At 41.6% G+C, this 25274-nt stretch overlaps 1 protein-coding gene across 4 annotated transcripts in view; it reads right to left on the minus strand.

The window, feature by feature from the left end:
• dlgap1a (discs, large (Drosophila) homolog-associated protein 1a) overlaps positions 1-25274 on the minus strand; it is a 94863-nt gene that overhangs the window by 16414 nt on the left and 53175 nt on the right. For 3 of the 4 annotated variants that reach the window (XM_088310590.1, XM_088310588.1, XM_088310591.1), the window contains exons 4-10: positions 15142-15337; positions 10183-10492; positions 7116-7240; positions 6079-6204; positions 5784-5942; positions 5542-5624; positions 4327-4372 (exon numbers count right to left, since the gene is read on the minus strand). In XM_088310590.1, the coding sequence (XP_088166716.1) occupies positions 4327-4372; positions 5542-5624; positions 5784-5942; positions 6079-6204; positions 7116-7240; positions 10183-10492; positions 15142-15337 (1045 nt within the window). The remainder of the gene's footprint in view (positions 1-4326; positions 4373-5541; positions 5625-5783; positions 5943-6078; positions 6205-7115; positions 7241-10182; positions 10493-15141; positions 15338-25274) is intronic. The other variant, XM_088310589.1, reaches the window with a different exon arrangement.

Here is a 25274-nt window from a genome sequence, read left to right on the forward strand (position 1 = left end):
ATATATATATATATATTATTAGTACCGTCAAGTGATTTACATTTTTCAGCTATTGTTTTTTTCATGAATATCAGATCGAAATGGAGTCATTTTTACTGGCATTTTACTTAGAAACAGACAAAACATATTCAGCACCACACTCCAGCAGTGTTGCTTTGCAAGGCCCAGTGGTAAACTGAACAGAGTGTTTTGTTCTGAAATGAAATGTACAGCTAATTGTATGCAAATTATTTTTTGAAGTAAATGAACTTGAGTTAACCGAGTTAAACTATTTAACTGAGTTAATTTTTCTTAGATTAATCTCAGAGTTAATCTATATGGGGGAAGCCCGGTGGCCGACTGGTCAGCACGATGGATTAACAGTGCAGAGGTTGTGGGTTTGATTCCGGCTGCGGCCTTCCTGTGTGGAGTTTGCATGTTCTCCCTGTTCCTAAGTGTGTTTCCTTCGGGTACTCTGGTTTCCTCCCACATTCCAAAAACATGCATGGTAGGTTGATTGGACACTCTAAATTGCCCCTAGGTATGAGTGTGAGCGCAGATGGTTGTTTGTCTATGAGGGCCCTGCGATTGTCTTGCAACCAGTTCAGGGTGTGTCCCCCACCGACTGCCCGAAGATCGCTGGGGAACCATTGTGAGGACAAGCGGTACAGATAATGGATGGTTGGCTGGATGGATTAATCCATGTTAACCTGGTACAGAATGTCGTGTTCTTCAATGGAACAAAGTAGACGGGGGAACAACTGCAGGCTTGTCGGTGGCTTTATTTGGCTCTGCTTACACATCCACCTAAAGCAACAGTGCCTCCCCAATATATACCATCCCCGTAATCAGGATCAGCTGCATGCCGTAATCAAGGATCAGCTGCAGCCCAGATGAACCTGTCTCATGCACAGCACCGTCAGTCCCAAACAATACAATATACCACATCTCCCCCTTTTTATTTTAAGAAAAAAAACTAACGTGAATGAGAAGTATGTCGCATGTCTAGCTACGCTTCATAGATTTAGCCTTACTGGTTTGATAACGACTCTTCCTGATCAACTTCAGTATTAACAGGAAATACAGGAGGTACAATGGGTGATTGTTTTACCTGCTCCGCAGATACACTTGCCTCATTCTGCTTTTCTTTATACTCATCACCCAAAGGTGAATGTGAATGTAATGGGATCAAATGTCTGCGATTGCGTCTCACTGTCCCCGGTGATAAGTCCACAGTATAGGATCTTGGTGTTGTGTGACTCTGGATAACAGTGCCTGGTGTTCTTGCATCTGTCACCCACACTCGCTCTCCTGATGACACCTTACACAAGGGTTTTACTCTGTGACGTCTGTTGTAGTAAGACATGTCCGATATCCTCTTCTCCATTTCCTTTTGTGCGAGCACGACGCTGTCCGGCAGTGACGGGTCCAACTGCGAAGGAAAGGAAGGTAGTGTTGTCCTCAGGCGACGACCCATGAGTAGTTCGGCAGGGCTGTATCCATTCTGTAGAGGAGTAGCTCTATAAGCAAGAAGAGCTAAATATAGATCCGCAGCTTTTTTCAGTAAGCTCTTTACAGTCTGTACCGCACGTTCAGCCTCCCCGTTACTCTGCGGAAACTTTGGGCTACTTGTTATTGGGGATGAACTTGCCCAACTGGTTCACCATTCCCAGAAAACTCCTGAGCTCCGTCACATTTGTCGGCTCCTTCATCTTCATGACGGACCCTGTTTTCTTTGGGTCGGGACTTAAGCCAGTGTCTGTAATGATGTGACCAAGGAAAGTCATTGTGCTCCGCGACAGGTCACATTTTTCGACATTAAGAGTTATGCCTGCTTTTTGAAGCCTTTGCAAGGTGGCATGAAGTCGGGCATCATGCTCCTCTTGGTTACGTCCCCATACTAGCACATCGTCCATGTGACAGACTACACCTTCAACTCCCTCGATGACTTCCAACATGATGCGCTGAAAATGCTCCGGCGCAGAGTTGATGCCGAAAGGAAGGCGATTGAAGTGGAATCGCCCGAAGGGTGTTATGAAAGTCGTTAGTCTGGCTGATTCAGCTGACAAAGGAATTTGCCAGAAGCCCATGTTTGCATCCAGTTTGCTGAACACTTTGGCTCCTGCTAACCTCCGAAGACTCTGTTCGACTGATGGCAAGACAAACCTTTCCCGGCACACATACTCGTAGGTTCCTCCACTCGAGTGATGACGCCGAGCTCTTCCATCCTTTGTAGTTCCTCCTTTACTTTCCCCATCAAAGGTATTGGAATCCGCCTAGGGGTTTTCAATGAGTATGGCACAGCTTTTGGCTTGAGTTTTATGTGGTATGCTTGCTGTACTTCACCTAATCCACTGCACAGCTTGGGGTAGGTTGCTTTTAAAGTGTCCATCGAAACAACATCAACACGTACAAGAAGACCCAGGGCTATGATGGCAGGAAGGCCTAACAGTGGCATGCCAAGATTTCTGACAACGTAGACCTTTTCCACCGTCTGTTTTGTTCTGTAGTTGAGTTGCAGTTCCAGGAGTCCAGCAACCTTGAGTGGATCCCTCCCAGGACCGAGCAATGGCTTCTCCGGCTGCTGAAGAACAGGCATTGTGGATCCTGAAAATATATTTTTCAAGTCTGACTGCGATACGGCAGTAACATCCGCTCCAGTGTCAAGCTTGAACATGATTTTTGTGTCCCTCACATTTTTCTCCGCTGTCCATGCCTGGTCATCTGTTGAGATTGAGCCAAGGAAAAAACTTTGCTCCTCTTCCTCCTCGATGCAATGGACGTTCCGAATACGTGATAGTGGCCTTTTTTCCCCACATGAATGGCATTTGGCATCATTGGCAGGACATTCATACTTTGGGTGAGGAGATCCACCACATTTGTAGCATCGTGTGTTCGGTGTGCCATAGCTTTTGACTTTAACTTGTTGATGTGAATTCACCGCTTTGCTTTTGTACTCAAACATTTTTTTCTGCTTATTTTTAACAACTCTATCCACAGAGCTCACATTCGTTTGCATCATGTTAGCATCACTTCTCAGAGCAGTTTGTTGCTTTTTAATCTCTTCAGACTGCCTAGCCATGTTGATAGCTTTCTCCAAGTCCAAGTCCTTTTCCATTTGCATGCGTTCAGACAGCCTCGTGTCGGCCAAGCCCACTACTATTCTGTCTCTTATGAGCTCGTCATGGAGCGCACCATAATTGCAATGCTCCGCTAACGCATGTAGTGCAGTGACAAAGGCGTCCACAGTCTCATTTGGCTCTTGTTTGCGCATATTGAAACATGCACGCTAATAGACAATGTTTTTCTTGACTATGAAGAAGTTGTGAAAGCCATCTCTCACTTTATTGTACACCTTCTGCTTTGTCTCAGTTAGCTTTAATCCTCTCAAGACATCACCCGCTTCGTCTCCCATGCAATATATCAATGTGTTGACCTGGTTTTCCTCCGAACTTGTGGACAGATTGCTTGCTTGACGAAATTTCTCGAAGCGTCGTACCCACTTTGTCCAGTCGTGCGGTTTGGAGAAATCAAAGGGCTCCGGTGGCTGTATGCTAAACGTAGCGCCGGGAGTGCTAGCCACAGTGCTAACTCCTGCCCTTGCTTGCTGTACGTCGTCTTCTTCAAACATTTCCGCTCACCTCTCTCCCTCTTTCTTACTCGACTGCTTCCAAGTGCCGTCCCGAATAGCCTCACAGCACTCCTGACACCATGTCGTGTTCTTCAACGGAACAAAGTAGACGGGGGAACAACTGCAGGCTTGTCGGTGGCTTTATTTGTCTCTGCTTACACATCCACCTAAAGCAACAGTGCCTCCCCAATATATACCATCCCCGTAATAAGGATCAGCTGCAGGCCGTAATCAAGGATCAGCTGCAGCCCAGATGAACCTGTCTCATGCACAGCACCGTCAGTCCCAAACAATACAATACACCACACAGAAGTATATTTTTCTGTGGCATAATTCTTTGTCTATAAATAATCTACCAGTGTAATAATAATATGATATGTGAGCCAAGGGCCGGATAATTATTGTACTTCTTACTTCTCCCTTTGAACATGTAAATTATCTAATGATGATTTGCTTTTTTTCTTTCTTTAAGTTTTTGTTTTTATCTTTTAAAGATGGCCGAGTGGTCTAAGGCACCGCGTTCAGGACCCAGTCTCCCCAGGAGGCCTGGGTTCGAATCTCGAATTTCCCCATTGTGGGACTAATAAAGGCAATATTATTATTATTATTATTATTATTATTATTTTAATGTATTATGTTCAATCAATCAGCCAACCAACCAGCCAATCAATCAACCAATCAATCAATCAGATTATGATGTGATCAGTGTGCCTTACTTGTACAGCTGTTGTCACACTATTGGACCGTTGGAAGCGACGATACCTGACCAACAGAGAAAGAAACAGCAGTCATTCAATCACTGGTAGTCGACGCAGATCAACTGATGCTCTGCATTTGTGGGACCATTTCTTATGTAGCGTTAAACACTACTCACGAAAAGAGTAACATTTCAGGATAAACCAAAATGCACAACAAACTTAACAGGTGAAGCTAACTAAAATGTTCGAAAGCTCATGTCACAGTGTTTAATATTTCAGTACTTTTTGTACAAGCCAAATGTTCTCCAACATCACACGTCAACTCCTATGCATTCCAAATTTCCAATCTCCCTGTATGTCTTTTTCAATTCGTTGGTCACTTTGTGATGCTAAACTCAGTGGCCAGACTGTCCACTGCCTTGTGAGAACACCCTACTCCATAACATAACATAATGAAGAGGGCTGTTTAAATAATTTTAATTCAACCAGGTAATTTATTGAAAGATTCATGGATTAAATACCAGTTCCAATTTGCAGCTGAGTTCTTTGTTAGAGGACATAAAGTTGTGCAAAAAGCACTGAAATAATGAACAGTTGGAAAGAATGTCAAATGAAGATGACCTATAAGGGTTATCGTGCATTTTAGTTTCATTGTAAAAATCGACCTGATGGCCGAAAACCCTTAACTTTTTGCGAGTAGTATGCGTTCATGAATTTAATATAATGTAATCTATTCTACAAGAAACAACAAATCATTGGTTTACAGGTGCATTATATATTTTGTGGTGTAACATGAAAACCTTAATGAAGTAAATATTTAAAACAATATTCCAGTTTTATTTTATTTGGCAATATTTAAAATTTTGTAAATTAACCAAACAAAATAGATTATAATGCTATAGTTTTGAATACACAATGCTATCAATATCATTTAATAAATTAAGCAAAAAAAAATGTATAATGCTATAGTTTTGATAATACAGTGGGATCAAGGGAGCCCATTAATTTCAGTCCAGAAATGAAACATTGAGAAATTATATTAAATGCTAAATAGAGAGATGGGAACAAGAAACTTAAAATCATAAACCAGATGTCAGAGGAATTGGTCAGTAGCATTTTTGTCTGATGAGAAATGCGTGACTCACCAGACTAACAATCCATTATGAATTTTGCAAAAGGATACGCTACCAAATGTCCAACATTTAGTGACACAATAAGGGAACATGTAATCACCGTCTGTCATCCTCCACTTGCACCCCCACAGAAGCGAACTTAGATGGATCCTCTTGGTCCATAACTTCATCTGGTCCATCCACCTGCAGGGTACCCCGAAGCCCACCCAGAATACGTAATCATGAATTGGCCCTTTTTTCATTGAAACAAAATACTGTGTACCCATTGCGAATTTTTAGTTAGTGATTAATTGGTGAAATTATTTTCATAAAAAATGTATATGCAATAGATCAAGTCAATACCTGGATACCTATGGAGAGACATTTTCCCTTCCTGAGTGCCTCTTTCCTGTATTCATCATGGTGGTCTTCAACAATCAGACCTCTGCTCATGACTGAGGGTGCAGGGGTGTTGATTGTCACAGTGCTGTTGCTGACATGCTGACTGGCTGGTCCATGAATCTACAGTGGAAAAAATACTCACATTATTTTGCAGTTTCTAATATTAGAATACCCGCCCCCCAAAAAAGCTTTGTAAACGGGTCTACTGTTCTACAAGACAGACAAATGAACCTAAAGTGTGCTGTAGGGAACACACCTGTGCATTGGCAGCCTCGATGGCAGCAGTCAAAGCCTTCATGCTGTCGATGCTTTCTGTTGAGTTACTGAGCCCGGATTGGATAGTCATGTCACCTCTTGGTCCCTCTTCTTCCATGTAAGCATCCTAGTTGGTTTTCAAAAACATGTTTTTCCTCCAAATACATTCTGTGAACACTATCAAAACTCACATCCAATCTTGTTCATTAATGACTTGTATTTGACATCGTCATTGAGTTTAGACACATAGTTAAGATAGCAAATCCCAATGGGGTGCTAATAAAAAAAAAACTATTTTGTTAACTCATTATTATTTTCTTGTTTGGAGTGCTAATTTTACTGGTTAACATTTTGTTAACTAAAAAAACTACTTTCCAGATGACTTTTTTGTGCTGTTTCTGAAGCTGTCCTTTTTATGTTCTCAAGCACATCAAGCGTTCATCGTCATCATCATCATTATCATCATCATCATCATCACATGTTTAGTAATAATTATGAATTTAGGGTTACGTTCCGCAACAGGTGGATTTTTTTTTTTAATTTGACCAATCTTTGTGGGAAGAACACTATATGCTACACAAAACTTCAGAGTTGTTATCAGAAAGATGAAAATACACAATCAGTTTAATATGAAGTAAGCAGACTCACATTCAAAGCACTAAAATCACAACGTCACCACGCCTTCTTACTTGTACTCAAAGTTAAGAAAGAATCTTTGGTTGTTGGTGAACATACCTACACATCACATGTTTGTCATTAAATTCATGAAAATGTATTTTACTATTTTGATCCCAATTGTATCGAAATGCTTGCTTGGTATGAAAAAAGGGAAATGTTTGAGGCAGCCAAAGATTCATTATTACAGGTTAGGTTCTGGGTCTGCATGTAATAAAGTGTTGTTCTTATTAGTTGCCCAGACAAGAGAGACCACATAACTGATAAATTGTCTCAGAATGTGCAACAAATTTAAGTCCATGTGGAATGTTTGGTCAATAGACATATCAGACTGAGAATGCTGCTGCTGCTGCTGCCGCCTACCTGTGCAGACTCCGTGCTGCTCTGGGCTGTAATGGAGATGTAGGGCTTGGAGGCCGTCGAGCAGGTGGATGTTCGCGGTGGCACTGGTGGAGGAGTTTTTTTATATGTTGTGATGCAAGATGAAACTACATTTTAAAAAAAGGACAGAAGAAGGAAAAGGGGAGGAGATAAAAACATAGTGTTGGAATAAAATATCAAATTGCATATGTTACTCACAGACCACTTTGTAGAATAATGAGCGAGAGCTACGCCATCCAGTGTCATTGAAATCTGCAATACTCATTAATGAGGACAATATGCTTAAATTTGGACTGACACATTTAAAGCATGTAACTCTTGAGTTACATTGCAATACTATGCTATCTGTCACTCTGAAAGTCTTTGGGTTCAGGGTGTCATTTAGAAAGACAAATGAACTGTTAGCAGTTCATTTAGCATATTATTACATAAAAAATACTAACACCGGCTGCAAACAGTCCCTAAATGATGGCAGTTTGCCCCTAAAATTAGAGAATGTTTTGTACTTGCGCCATTGCAATCTGTACATTTGAGAGGGGCAGAAAGAGAGAGCGAGAGAAAGAGAGAGAGAGAAAGAGAGAGAGAGATGAATTCACACAACCACACACGTTTTGTGACTGACTTTTTTGTTTGGTAGCTACTGTACATGATTTCAAAAACCAATCACAGTCTGAAGAGGTTAACAATTCTAATCTGTCCCTTAACAGTTAGTTAAAATGCATAAGGCATGGATGTCTAGCTGTCTTGCGTTACTTCCTTTTCTGCTTCTGCGATACTAAACGATGTGTGAGTGTTGGCCATAAGGGGGCCTCAGGACTAAACGTGACAGCACTTTTTTGTGGAAATTTGTTAAATTTAGAAGCCGCCTTCTTCACATGCTTTCTGTTCTCACTCTTCATCTCTCAGGACCAAGTGGGCTTGTCACAATTCAGAATTTCAGCAGAATAGGCTACTTTGACAAGGTCAGGGCAGACCACATTTTTTCTTTTTCTTTTTTTTTAATGAATCAGCACAATGAGAAAGGTTCATTGAAGTCAACTTTGAAAAAGAAGCCTGTGAAGTAGCCTTTTGCTTATTAAAGTCGTTGAATTGTTGTGCAATCCCCGTTTTTCTTGGATGGGTAAAAAACATTTTTGGAGATATATTTAACCTGAATGCATAGTTTTTTAGTAGTTCACCTTACAGCAAAAGGACTCAGGTTCAGCCTTGGCCTTGAACCACACTATAGCCTACAGAATGTTTATTTTCCCTGTGGTTTTGTGGTTTCTCTCCAGGCAGTTCAAAATGAATTACAGTATGTGGGTGGTTATTGAAGACTTGTTGGGAGCAGCGGAGGCTCATTTGTTGGGGAGAGCCTCTTAAGACAAGGGCCAAAGCTTCACCCCAGATCTCACTTTGATATGCAGTATTTGATTATAATTGGAATGACGTGACATGTTCTGAACACATAGTTTCACATTTTAAACCCGGATCCTGGCAGCTTGAGATAAGTTAAAGTCAGTACCTTTTAAGACTTTTGGATTTCATCTGAAATAAAATTGGAGATTAACTTTGCAATGTTGCCGATGTCCCATGTTCTGCAAAGTGGCTACAGTGCATGAATATTGTGTCTGCTCTTAAAAGAGTCTCGACTAATATCACATCACTATTTTGTTGGGTTGGCTGTCATGACTGCGTTACCACGAGAGTTAAATATATTTTTTTCAAGAATGTTCACTTATTTTAACATGTTTAAGCCTTTTGAAAAAAATATTTATTGCATTTCATTGTTATATTTGTAGATGCATGGATTGAATGCATTTTATGACTTTAAGACTATGCAAACCTTGTAAATAATATTATACTTCAGTTAATTTTGGGTTCAGTTAAATAAATTATGTGTTTGCATATGGCCATCATTTACTAATTACAGTATTTCACTAAACCTTTCGTTCTACTGCATAATGTGTAAATTAATCCACTAATAAAAAGACACCAAAAAGTCCTGTGGCAATAATTCACTTTTGCAGTAGGGCAGTAAGGCTTCTTTCAGTTCACTGGTCATTGACGCACCATTTACAATAAAATGTCCATTCATCTATAAAGAGCTCAGTTTCCACTGTGCTGTTAGGCTGCTGAAAAACGTGTGAATGTGGCTGTACATGTATCTCTAAATGAATTCCAAGTGGAGCAAGAAATGTAGGCCATCTGTAACAGACTGAAGATAAAGACAATCCCAAACAGCAAACACAAAGTCCCTTGGGGCACTGCCATTTGAATGTCATGGATGAATATATATATATATATATATATATATATATCTTTTCAAAATTATTTTCTTATTAATGGTTTATAGCGATGTTCAGCAAATATTTCACTCATAATACAATAGCTCCACTTTGGGACCACTGCGGACCAAATGCCACTGGACGTACCACAGACAGCAAGAACAAAGGGAAAGTCAATGGAACGGGGTCGTGGGCCAACAATTTTTATGAATAAGGCCGGAAGGTTGAGGATGGGTACCGAGATAGCGGCCAGAGGGTGGGTAACTGTCCAGCACAAAATGGTTGAGTGCCCAGCTCATGCTTGTACCCAATAATACGGTGAGCCTTATGGATGTGTTAAATACAGAAATAGCACCAGTAACAGAGACGGTGCCTTTAATTATGGTGCTGAAAATATGGTAAGTTCCTTTTTTAGGGTAACTGTGGCAACAATGGGTGCGATGATAAGTAAAGAAAAGACAGATTTGGACTTAATTGTTATGTCGTCCATTGTTCACGTCACCTTGGAATAGTATGTCTCTTGGAAATTGGTTATGTGGTCATTGCATCATTATCTCGCTAATAAATAAATATAAAGTGCATCTAACCTCTTTCCACTTCGTGCTTTGATAAACAACAAGAGAAGACCAGAAGTAACAAATGCAAAAATAATATCACATGAAGCCTGATTTGACTGCAAAAAAAAAAAAAACAACATGAATATTTCTTTGATATCTATGTGGTAGTTGTGCATGAGGAAAGGTGTCACATTGCCAAGGTGAACATGTATCAGGGCATCCTACCTGTGCTGCTCTGGATGGTCCTGACAGTCGTGGCCGAAGTGCGTGGTGGAGAGGATGGCAGCAGAAGTAGCGGTCTTCCTCCTTCTCCTTCCTCCTCCCCAGCACAGCCCTGATCAATTGCCCTCACATAGCTGTGGCTCCTCATTCGGAAACATCCCGGCATGGGCAACGTATCCATCCTATCCATCCTGTCTAACCTGTCCATCCGATCCATCCTGTTCATGGCAGCCTCCATGGCCTGAGCCTGCATTTCGCTGTAGACCTGCTCGCATACCTGCTCAATTTGTCCATTTACCTCAACTTCACTCAACTGTAGAGAAAGGTTCCAACGCATAAGTGGACAGAGAAAGAAGAAGGTACAAATGAATGGAGAAATAGGATACAGGACACTGGTGAATTTTAATTCGCTCAGTAGACCAAAGACATGTCAGGCATGCAGGTCAACTGAACACTTATTCATTATTAGTGCTGAACTACTTTGTTGTGCTTTTTCACTGATTCTAGCCTTTTCTTTTTAAACATTTTCAGTAACCCATGTTAACCTATTTTGGAACCTAGCGCTCTGAGTCTCTATTTCTGTAAAGGCATCTTATACTGGTCCAATCAGGAATGTCAAGCTGCTACCCTTGATGCCAAATGTGGAACATCCATCCATCCATTCTCCAAGCCGCTTCTTCTCACGAGGTTCGTGGGCGAGCTGGAGCCTATCCCAGCTGTCTTTGGGCAGTAGGCGGGGTACACCCTAAACTGGTTGCCAGCCAATCGCAGGGCACTTCGAAGACAAACAACCATCCACACTCACACTCATACCTAGGGGCAATTGCGAGTGTCCAATCAACCTGTCATGCATGTCTTTAGAATGTGGGAGGACACCGGAGAAGCCGGAGAACACCCACGCAGGCACGAGGAGAACATACAAACACTACACAGGAAGCACTGTGAGGCAATTATTCCATGTGTCGCCCAAATGTATAATACATGAAATGATAGTTTAGTTTTTTTTTTTTTTTGTTCCATACAAAATTCAAGTTTTCCCACTAACTTGACATAGCCTTGATGGGATGACCCGTGTCAGTCATGGCAGGGTTTTGTTATTATTTTGTCACCGTCCATGCCATGCCTTTGTTATTGTTTTGGTTTCGGTCAGCTGAGTAGGGGCGTGTCCCCTCAGCACTCCGTCCCCACCAGCCACGCACCTGTTCCCCGTTAGCCTCGCACATCTGACTCCCATTTCATTTGCTCCCATAATTCTGGACTATTTAACCACCCCGTGCCGACAACTCAGCGTCGGAACATTGCTCCATACCAGGACTGTCACGGCCGCCCCATGATCTCGTTCTCGCTCTCGTTCACGTTCATGTCCCTCAGTATTTGTCACTATCTTTGTTCCTCGTCCTTGATCCAGTTTAGTCACATTTTAATTAGCCTTTGTTATTTTTTGCACCCTGCCACGTTGTTTGTCTTTGTTTGATTCAGGTAATAAATTCCCTTTAAGTTCCCCTTTTCCCTGCTTCCTCGCATCTTGGGTCCTTCTTCACCTCGCCGACCGGCGATCCTGACAGAATGTTCCGACCAAACCCGGACCCAGCGAGAATGAGATCATGGGGCAATAACAAAGGCATGGCATGGACGGTGACAAAATAATAACAAAACCCTGCCGTGACCGACACGGGTCATGACACTTGAGCTCCAATCCTGCACACTTCCGACTGTCTTAACTGGAATTTCACTTTTACTAAGTAGATACTTTGTATAACATCTTAACGTAGTTACAATTGGTCAAATTTGGTAAAATCTGGTTTCATTTAGCTTGTTTTGCTTTTTTTAATTTTTTTATTCATTTTATTATTTTTTTTAATTTAGTTTTTATTATTGAAAAGCCTGCAACAAATTCAATTGTAAAAGGAAGAAAAGCGTTACAATTTCTTATTGCTTTTCCATTTTGTGCAAAAAAAGAAAAGAAAAAAAGTGTTTTTGTTTTTTTTCAGTTCATCTGACGCAAAATTCTTTTATTATGGCCTTTGTCAAGATTGTAACTCAAATGAACTTATCCAAGACAAAACATCTTAAAGATCAACAGATATAAAAGGGCCTCAATTTCACATCCCCGTCGCAGATAAACATTAGTGTTGTAAATACTGTTTTCAATATCTGTTTCTGTTTTTTCATTGCCTTAAGGAGACATGGGATACTGATTATAGAGTTTGTGGTTTCAACAAATGGGAATGCACCGCATTCTTCTTACCTTCAATGTGAAGACCATGTTTAAGAGATTTCCTTGCTGCAGTGCATGGACTTGCCAATGCTGGTTATTTGTAATCAAGTGTTGTGATTTTGGCAAGTGGTAATTTAGAAAGGAATAATGGGAACTTGCTGACTCTAACGGCCAACCTACCAATTAAATTGAACAAATTCTCTTTTAACACAAACATGCCTATTGCAACAGCCCATCTGGATCTATCTTTTTAGATTACAATTAACTGTCTTCATTTTCAAAATAAAGTCAATTGAAAGTGGATTGTAATTGAATGGACCCCTTGAGCATTACAAAACCTTATTGTGTCAAGTTGTTTAACTGAGATTTTATTGTTCTCTCAACGAAATGGAGGCATTACCCCACGAGCAACCCAATGTAACAGTTAATAGTTAATAGAAGCAGTGGCAGGTGCAGGGAGGTAATGGTTATTGAGGATACATGCAGGAAGTAAGACAGAAGTACAGGTTCAAGGTAGGGTTTAAGGTGGTGCAAATGAAGGCTTCTATGGAAGAGGTGCATGGTAGAATAATCTTTACTATCGTATTGAATATATGAGAAAAGCTCCCTCAACAACGCTGTTGGCTGCATATCAAATATTACCAATCCCTACTTCCAACTACTACGACTACTTCCAGCTGATTTCAACAGCTCATTAAAACAAAACACAGAATAAAATTCAACGCATCAACTTGTTACCATTTTTCATGAGCTGAACTAAAAGATTTAAGACTTAATATGTGCACAAAAGGCCTATTTCTCTTTAAATATTGCTCGTAAATCGGTCTGAATACGGGACCTACGGCAGCCAGTGGCCGTGGTTGTGCCTTATGGCTTTTGCTGCTCCACTGCAACGTGGGCAACCAACATTATTAAACCTAGGGGCAATTTAGAGTCTCCAATCCACCTGCTGTGCATGTTTTTGGAATGTGGGAGGAAACCAGAGCACCCAGGGGAAACCCACGCAGGCATGGGGAGAACATGCAAACTCCACACAGGAAGGCTGGAGCCGGAATCGAACCCTGTACCTCTGTACTTTGAGGCCATCTCGCTCGTCCACCGTGCCACCTGGACTGCTGCTTTGCGGACCCGAGGTATAAATTATTGTGGGAGCGGATGCTGCCAAAGCCTGGTGAGGCTACCAATGTGCCTTCTGAGGGTACACTGTCGCAGGTGGCAGAGGTATCTGTCACTGCATTGATTAAGGCTGAGTTTGTTGTTACAATGTAAGTTACATATGTAATGAGGTGTGCTCGACCCTATCCATTGATAATAGTTTCGACTTAATATTGTGAAAGCTACAATTTTAAGGGCTTGCGGATTCGTGCATGAGTCTTATTATCCAAAATTTAGGAATTGTACAGTATCCCAACTCAACCAATGTTGAGTGTGCTCAAGAGAAATCTGTCCTTATGGACAAGTTGCGACTGTTTTATCTGCTTGAGGAATTTCAAATGTTGTCTACCAAATACCACTGCTGTTCACTTATTGAACAAAAGCAGGAGTCATTGTCAAAAGTTAATGTTTTGGCAGATAAATTGATTTTGACTCATTGTGTTGTTTTTCTGCCTGGAGAGATCATGTCCTCAGTGGTCACTCCATTACAACTCCAAACGACCAAACTGGTTGGCACCCTTTTTCTCCATTTTCAGGAGGTTTAATTGTCATGATATGGGTCATAGAATCGCTATGTGTCCTGTCCTTCTGCGTAAGGAGTAACAACAGAGCTCCAAAAGCCCAGAGTGTTGTTTTTTTCCAGACTGTTCCTGTTCCATCCCCTGTAGTTTCAGATACACTGGAGGGGAATGGTGTCGATGCCAGTTACAAGCCATTTATGTCCCAAGGCTCTGTTCCACTGATGGACGGTGAATAAAATCAGGTGCCAAACACCAATGTGTGTGACACAAGTGCCAATCAATCTTTGCTGCGAAATAGTATTATGCCTTTTTCAAAGAGCTCTTTCTTGTGTTTCAGATGCATGTGAGTGTGGGGCGGGTCAAATGATTCTTTTACAAGCAAAAAAGCCTGCATCGACCCCTCCTCTGGCTCATGTGTCGAGCTACTTGTACAGGGTTGGGTGGGCAGCCCTGAAGCCAGAATCAAGAGCACTCCAGGGACTCTGCTGGCAAGGGGCGCACGGGCTGACCACCCCAACAGGTGACAGCAGCCCTTTATCATCAACCTCCAGTTACTGAGGCACGTCGACAACATCCGAATCGACAGATAAGCAAGCTCCAACGTGGGCAGAGCCGCGCCACCTTTGACAGCGGTCTACCTGGTAAGCCAAAGCCTCAACGATGGAACTGCAGTCAACACAAGGGGGCGAACCCTCCATTGTATCACAAAACTGCCCTGCGGGCCACACATGTGCTTAGGCAAAGGCAGGGGGCATAGATGGGCCTAATAAGGGTGTTTTGTTCTGAAATTAAGTGCTAAAGATGTACAGCTAACGTGGTAAAGTATTTGAATTTGGCTTTGCAATATGTGCAAATTATTATTAAATTATTGTGCACAAATTAAGCCATGAAAATTTTTGTGTTCCCATCTGTTCAAAAATACAAAACTATAATTTTACAACTGAAAAAAATGCTAACTGACAATGGTCTAAATGCAAGGCAGCTGAGACGAAACCTTGTGTGCACTGTGATTGTCTTTTTGAACACACAATTAGAAGTTACTGTATATTATTCAGCAGCACAACTAACCTGACTGATGGTGCTCATGGCCCTCATGTAGCTTTCATTGCGTGAGCGGTATTGGGGTGAGGACAGCAACGATTTGGGATCGAGAAGGGTTTTGGGGTCCAGGGTGTCCAGGCTTCTATTGATTGAAACCTCACTCACCGCACGCAGGTAGCTGTGGCTCCTGATCTGTAGCTTTGGGGAATGTTCTGATGAAATCCTACGGGAGAGACAACAGCAGAATTTAGTTTGCGCCTCACAGAACAAATTTAAGTCCTGTGGGCAACATGCGTAACACACACTTACAAGAAGAATTGCATTATTTGAAACATAGTAATTAAAAATTTGTTTTAAGAATTTAATAAATTTCCCCATTGTGGGACTATTAAAGGACATCTTTATTTTTATCTTTATCTTTAAAACTGCTACAAATGTAAAATGAGTTTTGATTGACACGCTGAGCTACAGGAAAAGATGATTGATGAAGTGTTGTTATGAAGTGGTAAAAAAGTGCATTATTCTGAAGTGTTATACATTTTCTGTACATAAATATCAGATAAATTGGCTAATAATATTATTTGAGTTTACTGGTCTTGCCTCTGTTTGACTTGTAACTGGGGATGGGAAATGACGATTGGTTCTTTTGTAGAACCAGTTCGCAGTAATTTGACTCCAATATGGAGTCAATGTCATAATGCAATATGATATATATATATATATTATTTATATAGATATATATATATAAACCCCGGTTATCGCAGTTAATGGGGACCGAGACCACCCGCGAAAACAGAAAATCCGCGAAGTAGCGGCGCCCCTTCAAAAATGCTTAAAAAAACCTATACAGGTATACAGTATACCCCCTGTATACAGTACACCATATAGAATACGGGTAGAGAGAGAGAGAGAGAGAGAGAGAGAGAGTGAAATTCATGTTATAACAAAAAAAAACTAATTATTATTAAAACTTATTATTTTTTTATTCCCCAGCCATTATTTTTGTATTTATTCAATTACTTCTTTTTGTATTTATTTAATTACTTCGACTTTTACCTGCTGACACGCCGTCCGGTGTGCCCTGTGAAATGAAAGGTGGCATTCTTCATTTATTTATTAATTTATTCCTTTATTCATTCATAACTGACAGCCTCGCGCTCCGCTCGTGCCCGGGCGGAAGAGGTGCTCCTCTTCGGCTTAATTGTCACGCACGCCGGACCTGCTCCCCCGAAGCGTGTCTCCTTTTCTGTTGAACTCGGTTTCATTTCGCTCCGCTCGTGCCCCGGGCGGAAGGTGCTCCTCTTTGGCGTAATTGCCACGCACGCCGGCCGGCCTCCTCCGGAGCTCTCGTTCGGTCCCGAACGGAGCGAAATGTCGCCCCGCTCGTGCCCGGGCGGAAGGTGCTCCTCTTCGGCTTAACTGCCACGCACGCCGGCCGGAGCTCTGGTACGGTCCGAACCGCGCGAAACGTCGCCCCCGATCGTGCCCGGGGGAACGTGCTCTTCTTCGTCCACTCGCCTCTTCGCCCACGCTCTTCTTCGGCGCACGCCGGCCGTCTAACCGCTCCAGCGCCCCGTCGTGTCGCTCGGCGAAACTACAATGTGTCATGATCCGTCTGTTTCTCTGTCCAGCAGTGGGCGTTCCCTCCGCGCGCTCCCCGTCGCACGTCACCGGGCAGGCGCGCCCAGCCGCGCAGCTGACGCTCATCACCTGCTGATTACCGTGACTACATAAGCCGTCGCCGAGGATCGCTCGGCGTCGGATAATTATCCCGCAATGCTCACGCTCATAGTTTATGCTCACGTTTGCTCCATGTTGTTCCGTGTCTTGATTTTCTCGTTCATAGTGTTTCTTGATTCAGCTACTTTTCGGCTCGCCCTTGGTTCTCGTTTTCGTTATTTGGATTCATCTTTCCCTTCTGTGGTAAGACCATTATCGTTTTGTAGTTTATCCTTGCTATGCAAGCGCTTTAAGTTAAATCTCATTTTTGGTTCCTGGTGCGACCCGGTCCACCAACGTTTTCTGTTCTCGTCGCTCGCGACGCTTGTAATTGTATATATACTCCTAAATCTATGTTTGTCACTAGTCCATATCCTAGTGAGGATATGGATTGATTGTTCTCTGTCGGGCCCAATAAACACCTGGTCTGAAACTCTTCTTGTGGTCAGCGTTTGTGGAGTTCACGCTTCGCTTCCGGCCTCGGCCGTACAGCGACGACCCTATCATAATGCCCCCGCGGAGCGGAGCGAATGGAGAGCCCCGATCTTGCCCGGGCAAAAAAGTTTTTAATTTTTTAATATTTTTTAGACCCGCGAAGCACTGAACCCGCAAAAAGGTGAACCGCGAAGTAGCGGGGTTTCACTGTATGTATATATATATTTTTAACGTTTTTTTTAAATCTAATCACAAGAAAATTCCGTAATTAATTGCGATATATATTTATAATATTGTAATATTAATATATACTTATACTGTCACTCTTATGACTTTGTTGAGTTAAATGTAGACTGTTATTGTCCATGTAGTCATATCAAAATAAACATTCTTAATTTAAAATCAACCTGTGGCTCCTGGCCAGGCGGGCTCCTGAGACTTTTAAAAATTTGAAAAAATTTAGCAGAACAAATGTTTGAAAACTACAATCAGTTTCACCGAAGTTCGAGCATGCATTCATGCTCTTCTCCGCTGCAGCCTGTGTAAGTGAAGAAGAAACTGGCCGTTTTTTTTATTTAGTGGATGTGATCATGGTTTTTGCACATATGAGCTTACGTTTCAACAATATTGTGCAGAACACTTTTATATGAAGTGGACATGAGTAGTAATGAGCATTTGAATTTTGGTGGTGATCGGTCGCCGTTTCAGACAACATGTGACAAACTAAGTAATATTGCACTGCTTGCCTCCTTGCTGTGACGTAGCGACGTAGACGACAGTTGAAAATAACAAACCAAGCTCCAATCAAGGAGTGCCAATTCATTGTAAATCTCATCCCAAAAAAGCCCTTGAATCACTACAGAGTCTTTTTGGGGGGAATTTTTTGTACTTTAGTACTACTGTAATTTGTATACCTATTATATATGTGCCAATGTAAAGCCTAATAAAGTTTCACTTTAAGACATGAGACCTATGTGATGAATGAACATCTGTGACTTAATTCCACCTCTATCAGACAGCACCCAATCTTTTTCCTCCAAGTGAGGATAAGCGGTTTGGCAAATGAATAAATTGGTCAGGCATCACCAAATGGCAGACCGCGGTCCGGATCCGGACCGACAGATGGTTCGGACCGGACCCATGACCAATCTATGATGATTTTTTTTCAGGGCGCATTCGCAAACGTTGACGCTGCAATTCTAGTGAATACGGAAAAGACGTCACTGATTTGAGCCAATCAAATCTTTTGTTTACGATCCACTGCCAATTGCGCAGCAGACCGGAAGAGAGTGCTACTGATAGTATGCCTTGCTAAAAAGTTAGCAAGGTCGATGCGTGTTGTTTTAAATGAATGGACGGAGAAATTTAGTTTCGTTCTGGCTGCAGCCGATTCAAAACCAGTGTGCATCATATGCTCCGAAACTGTCGCAACATTGATGACGAAACAAAGCACCGCCCTTTTGTGCAAAGTTATCCGCTGAAGTTTGAGGTGAGCGCACGCAAAAACATCGAACTTCGAGTGCAGTATAACAGATTTTTACATTTTCGTTAACAGCCCAGCGGCATGCAAATGAATGTTCCCTAAAAGTATCATGGGTTTTGGGGAGACATAAAAAAAACATTCAGTGATGGGGAAGTTGTGAAGGAGTGCTTAAATACGGTTGCGCAAACATTATTTAAAGGAAAACACAAAGCCCAGATGTGTGAAATAATCTACCAAATCCCAATGGCCCTGACTCCGTTCCAACCCAGAATTAAGTCACTGGCAGGGCAGTCACAAACTAATTTCTCTCATTAAGAGAAGTTTAAAAAATATTCAAAATAAAAGTTGGTGTCAAAGCTCATTTTGAATTAGTTTTTCATGATGACAGCCCTTTTTATTGATTGTGTACTGAACATGTTGACCTGGTTTCCTTGGATAATTAGGCCTTCCGTTTTTTTTAGGCTGATAACTCTTTGATTTAAGAAAAAAAGGTAAAAGATGTTAACTCAATGCTTAGCATTTGATATATTTCTGCAGGAAATATTTTACTGTTTTTTTCTGGAAGTGGCACCCTTAAGTTCCTGGAGCCACATTTTCTTAAATGTGAAACAAACACCTTATATTAGTTTGACTGGCAAAGGTGTTTAATGGGAACATTGCTAAATATTTAGTATATAAGTGTGCTCTGTTGAAAATGACTAAATATTGAAACTATATAAAAATGTGAACATAGGCTAGACATTAAGGGAAGTTGGACTTTGGTTCGGACCTTTTAATTGGAAGACATTTTAGTCGTGGACCTCTGTGACTTTTAATTGAATACCTCTGAAATAGGTGATTCTTTTTTTGTTAAAAATGTTTTAAGCTGCAAAAAATTATTGGCATCTTATTTCATTTCCATGTTGGAAATTATTAATTAACTAAAACATAATTGAATTACATAGTCTGCTGTGTTTGAGCTGTGGTACGTACTTAAGTATATTTTGCAAAATATTTTGGGGGAACCCCAAGTTATGGCTCCCTCGCAGTTCACAAACCTCAGATTGGGAACGGATATTTTAATTTAAAGATAAAGATAAAGATGTCCTTCATTAGTCCCACAATGGGGAAATTTGCAGTGTTACAGCAGCAAATATATAGGTCACACATAGACGGCGGTGTAATGTAGCTGTTTATGTATGATATTATAACATTAGCAGCAAACATTCAGAAAAAGCAAATTATGCGAAAATACACAGTATACAGTGAACCCTCGCTACTTCGCGGTTCACCTTTCGCGGGTTCAGTGCTTCGCGGGTCTAAAAAATATTCGGGGGGCATTGTAGTTTCGCCGAGCGGCACGACGGGGCGCTGGAGCGGTTAGACGGCCGGCGTGTGCCGAAGAAGAGCGTGGGCGAAGAGGAGAGTGGACGAAGAAGAGCACGTTCCCCCGGGCACGATTTGGGGCGTCGTTTCGCGCGGTTCGGACCGTACCAGAGCTCCGGCCGGCGTGCGTGGCAGTTAAGCCGAAGAGGAACAACTTCCGCCCGGGCACGAGCGGGGCGACATTTCGCTTCGTTCGGGACCATGCGGGAGCTCCGGAGGAGACCGGCCGGCGTGCGTGGTAGTTAAGCCGAAGAGGAACACCTTCCGCCCGGGCATGAGCGGGGAGCGCGAGGCTGTCAGTTATGAATGAATAAATGAATAAATAAATAAATGAAGAATGCCACCTTTCATTTCACAGGGCACACCGGACGGCGTACCAGCAGGTAAAAGTCGAAGTAATTAAATAAATACAAAAAGAAGTAATTGAATAAATACAAAAATAATGGCTGGGGAATAAAAAAATAATAAGTTTTAATAATAATTTTTTTTTTTTGTTATAACATGAATTTCACTCTCTCTCTCTCTACCCGTATATATATATATATATATATATTTTATTTTTATTTTTTTTCAAGCATTTTTGAAGGTGCGCCGCTACTTCGCCCTTTTTTTTTTTTAAGCATTTTTGAAGGTGCACCGCTATTTCGCGGATTTTCAGTTTTCGCGAGTGGTCTCGGTCCCCATTAACCGCGATAACCGAGGGTTCACTGTATACGTATATACACAAATCCACATGTATGTACACACTTATATCCCACAACATATACAAGTGTAAGGAAACACTCCTTATGTCTGTCCATAGTTCAGAGGGAAGTCTGTCCATAGTACAAAGGGGAAATGAAAAATACTGCAATGATAAAAATATTGCAATCATTAAAAGTCTTTAATTTTATTTTTAACATACTTTATTCAACATGCTAAAAAATGACAGGGAAAAACAGGTTGACTTGTGAGCGCTATAAGCAAACACGTCAACCCGAACGTTAGCCAAAATAATTACCGTATTTTTACGGCCATAAGACGCGCTGCATCAAAGGGCGGAACACCAGTTGAGGGTGCTATTTCCGTATTTAATGCATATACTAGGCGCGCCGGACTACAAGGAGCTAGTTCAGCTGCTCGCGCTAGCTCAGCTGCTAGCTCAGCTGATGCTAGGTCACCAGGACTCATTCCCCTAATGGATTGTTGCCAGAAGTATCAACCCGTTTCAATGACAGATGTCATGAAACTATTAGGAATCACTGCCAATAACAATGACTTTAACCAATAAAAGGTGTCTTGGCAATAGTCTACAAGACAACGTCAGGGGAGGGACTTCACTGGTCACCACACTCCTTAGAGTCACGGTTTCAAATCAAAACCAAAAAAAAACTCAGCATACAAGCAAACAATGAAACAAAGAAATAAGATTAACACAAAACATGTATCTCTCATGCCATCTATATACCCAAAAGAAATAAAAATAACACAAAAAGATTATAGCAATGGCTTCTTGGGAGCCACTCAGCCTTAGCCAATTACAGCAATGGCTTCTTGGGAGCCACTCAGACTCAGCCAATCACATGGCTGTTTAGAGAGATGTGCATGGCTGTTTAGAGAGATGTGCTGTTGTGCTTTGGGCTTTTTGCAGTCTGTTGTCTAAACCTGGGGCGTTTCTTGCTTGCAATAACATAAATGATAAGACAGACTACAACATTGTGGACAGCTGCCCTTTTGTCCAGCTTTCTCCTACACCATCACCCAAACACCATAGTCACATAATGTATAAGTCACGGTCAATTAGAAGCAGAGATGATTCAGACTTTGTCCAGCAGGGTGTGCTAACATGCACTCCGAACAGCCCAATGAGTAAAAGGGTTGATGGTCACGAGTGATGCTTAGTCAATATAATGGGCGCGTCGCTTTACAAGGCGCTTTGTTTGTTTTGGGGAAGATTAGGGACTTGAAAGAGTGCCCTGTGGCCCGGAAAATGCAGTAGTTCATGTTCAAAAGTGGTAGCAAGATACCGGACGCTTTCCAAGTCATGCCCCTTTATACTGACTCAGAAACAACAACAAAAACTAAAAATCACTATTTAAGTCCAAGTTAAAAAATGGCTTAAAAGGATATACACACACACACACACACACCCACACAAAGATAAATACACACACATATACACACATATACATAGACTTCCTTGTGACTTTTTTATGAGAAAATTGAGTTTTGCAAGATTAGTTGTTTGCGGGTTACGTTCTTTGGTAGAAACAATTTTCTATTTTGTACGCGTGTGCCAAGTAAGTACCCATTCTAGTTTGATGAAGGAGCAACTACTGTACCAGAATTTCACATTTTGTCATATGATATTTTCAGTGACTCTGAAAACCTAAACTAAAAAAACCCCAAAAAAACAATTTAACAAATTTTCATGTGTGCCTTGTTGCGTGTTTGAAAAATACAAAAGATGAGTGAGTTTGTATTGGGGGCAAATGACTATGTGGGCAAAGGGCTATGCAGCTTGGCTAAGTAATGTGTCATGACGTGGGCCTGTGGGGACATAAGGGACACGTTCATTCATCCTTTAGTGCTAGTAGCAAACCAGCCATACTGCATTAGCCATTCCCAGCTTTTACAGTTAGTTACTGGAGGGACTGGTTATCTAGCTTTGTGAGGTTCAAGCACATTATCCTCACACAGATGGTTGTCAGCTTTCAGCATTTGCAGTTGTATTCAGTAATAGGAGAGGGAAAATGTGTGTGAAGCTCTAAATCTTTATAATGGCCTTTTCTTTTAAATTTCCATCCGTTAATCAATCAATTTTCTTCCACTTATCCCAAGTGAGGTAGCAAGTCATTCTTCAACCCAGCAACTCCCAGCCGGGAGACATAGACTCTCCAACTTCTCATGGGTCATCCCTGGGGTCTCCTCCCTGCGGTACAGTATGTGGCCAGAACACCTCACCAGAGAAATGTCCAGGAGGTATCCTAGTCAGATGCCCGAGCCACCTCTTCTGTATACTTTCGCAGCCCACTCTACTTAAAGTTTTCTCTGGCTGCCGTCCGGTGGATCATTTTTGCAGCATGCACTGCTTTCACATAAGGAAATATTTTGACGGGCCGCCTCAATGCCGCATCACAGCTAACGCGTTAAATTTGTGTCAAAATTATGTAAGCAGGATGGGAAATGTTGCATGTTTGGTGCATTCAAAAACATGTCTTGTTTGTATAAAACCGTTGGCGAATTTACACAATGCTTACATTTACACTCGTGATAGAAGAACCGAGGCGTGACAATTGTGCTATAATTTTAACCAATCAAGAGTCAGACAGCAAAGCAAATTCTGATTGTTTTTTTTTTTTGCAAATTTGTCGTCATTAAGCGTTGCATCATGGAGGTTCCAGCCTTTCTTGTAGTTTACTTGCACTCGGATTCGAGTTAATAACCTTGGGTTTTGTTTGTATTACCACCTGGCAAACCAATATGATGTACGAAATCGGAGTCACGCTGAGCTTGGGCACCATCTCTACATCTGGGCCACACTGAGATCATGCATACAGAGACGGCAAAAAAAGATGTCAAAGGAAAGAGAATAGCCCTGAGACAGATGAGACTGCGATGGATGACGCCGCTACAGAAGTGTGAACAACACCACGAGAAAAAGAAGAAACAGAGAGTGTTGTTCCCGAGGTTTTTGAGCCAGCTAGGACACCAATGGTACAACTTAACTTTGGTCAGTGAAATGTTGGAAGAGACGGAACCCTGAAATTTGAGCTTGACTGGGGGAAAATTAATCAACAGCTCTTGGAGATTGACAATGTTAATGTGAAGTACAAGATTGGACTCACATATTTTGAAGTACCGTGTAAAAGAAAATATAAGTATTAGGAGTGGGACTTCAACACATTAATTATGATTTGTTAATTACCCCAAAAAATTATACATTAAAAAAATTCATGCATTTTTAATTGTCCCGGAACCTTTGTCAGTGCGCGATTTCTTGATATACCAATTACACTGACGTACATGTCAGATATTGAAATTTATCAGTTACACTGAGCACTGTATTTAACACATACATATATATATATATATATATATATATAAAGAAAAAGTATATATATATATATATATATATATATATATATATATATATATATATATATATATAAAGAAAAAGTATATGTGCTTGTCCAGTCCTACAAATCCTAAACACACTCTTAGTTGAATTAAATTTTCTGTCACGTTGTTCATCATAAAGTTGTGCAGATGTTAAGAAGATGCTGCAGCTCTGCAGTGCTCGGACTAAACACTACTAAGTCATTAGCATACAAAAAAATGATTCCCAATTAAATTCTCTGCCACACAATAATTTTTACATGATCTGAAGCTTGTTGAGAGTTCATTCATAGACAAGTTGAAAAATACTGGGGACAGAATTCCACTCTGCATGACTCCGTTGCTGACACTAAATGTGTCAGATTCGCCGGTAGGCGAGGAGGAGGTGGACCCAGAGGTGCGAGGAAGCAGGGAAAAGGGTAAACTAAAGGGAATTTATTAAATTAATCAATGAGGACAAATAACATGGCGTGGACAAACAAACGTGGCAGGGTGCAAAATGACTATGACGAACTAAACTTGACTAAACAGAACAAAAACCGAGGAACGAAGACAGTGACAAAAACTAGGGACAAGAGCGGGAGCAAGAGCGGGAGCAAGAGCGGGAGCAAGAGCGGGAGCAAGAGCGGGAGCAAGAGCGGGAGCAAGAGCGGGAGCAAGAGCGGGAGCGAAGCGAGAACATGAGCGTGAACGAGATCAGGGAGCGGTCGTGACAGTCCAAATGAAGCAGCAGGAGTAATGTTCCGACAATGGGTTGTCGGAGTGAGGTGTTTAAATAGTCCAGTCAATAGGGGAGCAGATGGGAATCAGGTGTGTTGATGATAACGGGGAACAGGTGCGTGGCTGGTGAGACAGAGTGCTGGGGGGAAACGCCCTACTCAGCTGACAAACATAAACAAAAGTGCACATGGTAGGAAAGTGACAAAAACAATAACAAAAGCACATGCAGACGAAAACAATGACAAAAACCCCTGTCATGCCCGACGCGGATCATGACAAAATGGGGCAGATACACTATTCCCCCACTGCATTGTTTCTCATACCAGTAGATTAAAATCTG

The sequence above is a fragment of the Idiotropiscis lumnitzeri genome, chromosome 12 (genome assembly GCF_059441095.1).
Source record: "Idiotropiscis lumnitzeri isolate Australia: NSW breed Sydney's pygmy pipehorse chromosome 12, RoL_Ilum_1.0, whole genome shotgun sequence".
Classification (NCBI taxonomy): domain Eukaryota; kingdom Metazoa; phylum Chordata; class Actinopteri; order Syngnathiformes; family Syngnathidae; genus Idiotropiscis; species Idiotropiscis lumnitzeri.